Below are 2,739 nucleotides of genomic sequence, written 5' to 3'. Positions count from 1 at the left end.
ATGAAGGCTGTTTGAGCAACCGCACGCTTCGGAAAATGGAGTTATGGCTGTTTTTACCCTCAATTCCCCTACATTTTTCAATAATTTCAGAAAAAAGCATTTTCGGACTTGAAAATTTTTAACCAAATGGGTTGTATCCTATGCGACATTTCCGAGGAATTCAACGAAGCCTATTTCAGCCACCGCACGGATTGAGAACAGGAGCTATGGCTGTTTTACCCTCAATTGCCCAACATTTTTCAAATAGCTCAGAAAAAGCATGTTGGGACTTGATAATTTTGAACCAAATGGGTTGTATTTTGTGGAGTTTTTTTCCGAGGAATCCAATGAAGGCTGTTTGAGCCAGCGCACGCTTTGGAAAATGGAGTTATGGCTCGGAAAAAATCACACAAGATACGTTCCAAAAGGTTCAAAATTTTCAAGTCTGAACATGCATTTTCCTAACAAATTGAAAAATTGAGGGGAATGAAGGTACAACAGCCATAACTTCATTTTTCGAAGTGTGCGAGGGCTCAAACAGCCTTCATTCGATTGGTCGGAAAAAACCACACAAGATACAACCCATTTGATTAAAAAAATTTCAAGTCCGAACCAGCTTTTTTCAGAAATAATTGAAAAATGTAGGGTAGGGGCAATAGGGGTAAAAACAGCCATAACTCCATTTTCTGAAGCGTGCGGTGGCCAAAACAGCCTTCATTCGATTCCTCAGAAAAAATTACACACGATAGATCAGTTTTCGCTCAAAATTCTCTGGCTCGAAACAATGTTTACAAAATATAGGGGAATTAGGGGTTAAAAAGGCACTATATCTCCGTTCGCAAGCTTGTGCGGCACAAAAGGGAAGTATAATTTCATAGATTTAGGTCATGTAGGACGAATGACATTGAATTTTTTTTCGCGGTTTGTACACTTTTTTCCCCATTGTGCACTGATTCTAATGACGAATTTTCAGTTTCTTAACTTGGGAATTCATAATGCACATGTATTTCAAGAATTTAATATGATTTTTTTTTAGTTTAGTTTAGTTCAAAGTTAGTAGTGTTTCAGATTAGAAGTCCTCGGAAAACATTCTAAACCAAAACCCTGATCATGATTTTATTTTATTGTTCTACCTATTTTTGTAATTTCCTAGCAAGGACATTTAAATTGAAGAACAGTTTTAACATGTTCATAGGTCAGAGCTTAACTCTCGAACTCTCGAATTTCATTTTTATATCTGAAAAAAAGATTGCTCGGGATATTGATAACGGTTTTTGGCTCCGGCAGGTAAATCCCTCCAATTTTAACAACGCTCAGATAATATCCTACCATATCTGCCAGCGCTGCCAAATTTCTGCAAACCGTTCCTCATTGATACCAGCACATACCCTTTTCGATCAGAATATGTATGTACACATTTGAATGCGGGAAACCGTATTGTACACTAATCTACGCGAATTAAGCCTGATAACATGGGACCACACCACAAATGAAGAGTTTCGTATCGGATGCTTAAATAGGAACGCCACGCCGGCGGGTCCCATCAGTTTCAAGTTGTCCATCCGAGGAACATCTGTCGGTAAGAATTCACGTCCCAGAACTGTTTATCAGTCAGCATCTCTCAATTGAACTCGCCACGCTCTTCTGACTGAAGCGTAATTGAATTAACGAGCAACGAACCAATCTTCTTCTGTTTTTCCCCTCCCAATATGCAGCTGCCAACCCGTCCGCACAACCAAAATGACTCTGAAGTCCGATGAAGTTTTCGCCAAGATCGCCAAGCGATTGGAGGCAATTGACCCGAACAACCGACAGGTCGAGCACAGCTACAAGTTCCGCATTACCCAGGGCGGCAAGGTCGTCAAGAGCTGGATCATGGACCTGAAGAACGTCAAGCTGACGGAATCGGATGGAGCCGCCGAAGCCACCCTGACCATGGAGGACGAAATCATGTTCGCCATCGGAACCGGTGCCATGGCCGCCAAGGATGCTATGGCCCAGGACAAGATGGAAGTCGACGGACAGGTTGAGCTGATCTTCCTGCTGGAGCCGTTCATTGCTTCCCTGAAGTAAGTAACCACGAGGAAAGCCGAGTGAGCCCGCAAAGCCCATCCCACATTTTCGCCGCGTCGTCATTCGGTAGAGCGGAATCATGTCATCCTAACACACCTGTTGTAACTTATTTTTAAAAGTGAAGTTTGTTTTTTTTTTCTTTTGTATAAATCTTGGAGTGATTAAATTTTGTATTCAAACGTGGAGTTTTGTTTGTCTCTGTTGATCGAAAAGTTCTCGGATCGGCTAGAGGGGAATTTAAGGGACGTATCACACGAAGGACGCTAATCCTGTCAGAATAGTGTAACGGTTCACCGATATCTTATTAAATCGGTCACTTGACCTCATCAAAGAATCAGGGTTGAAACGGCTTGTTTATGACGTAGAAGGTTATTATTTGAAAATTGATTGTACCTACATTTTGAATCGTCCAACCAAGTAGTTAACAAAGGTTTCGGAAAACTACACATCAACAATGTCATTTCGTATTCGTTTATTAGCAAAGGCAAATCAGCTCAAACGCACACGGAAAATAAAAAAAAGGTTAAATTTACCGAGAAGCGAGGTGATTTTTTCCATCTATCTCTCTCGGTAAATTTTACCTTTTTTTCATTCACCTAGAAAAAAGGTAAGTTTTACCTTTCTACAATTCATCTAGCAAAAAGGTAAATTCTAACTTTTTCACGTTTACCTAGCAAAATAGTAAAT

At 40.5% G+C, this 2,739-nt stretch overlaps 1 protein-coding gene across 1 annotated transcript; it reads left to right on the top strand.

Annotated features, from left to right (window-relative positions):
* The first annotated feature begins 1,417 nt into the window (after positions 1 to 1,417).
* On the top strand, positions 1,418 to 2,235 carry LOC129738833 (uncharacterized). Its single transcript, XM_055730137.1, has 2 exons — positions 1,418 to 1,558; positions 1,695 to 2,235. Exon 2 carries the CDS (start codon positions 1,720 to 1,722, stop codon positions 2,050 to 2,052), a length of 333 nt encoding a protein of 110 aa, XP_055586112.1. The 5' UTR covers positions 1,418 to 1,558; positions 1,695 to 1,719; the 3' UTR covers positions 2,053 to 2,235.
* Positions 2,236 to 2,739: the final 504 nt, after the last annotated feature.

Source organism: Uranotaenia lowii, chromosome 1, assembly GCF_029784155.1.
Source record: "Uranotaenia lowii strain MFRU-FL chromosome 1, ASM2978415v1, whole genome shotgun sequence".
Classification (NCBI taxonomy): domain Eukaryota; kingdom Metazoa; phylum Arthropoda; class Insecta; order Diptera; family Culicidae; genus Uranotaenia; species Uranotaenia lowii.
The sequence above is the reverse complement of the archived record's forward strand: the minus strand, read 5'-3'. Positions and strand labels throughout refer to the sequence as shown.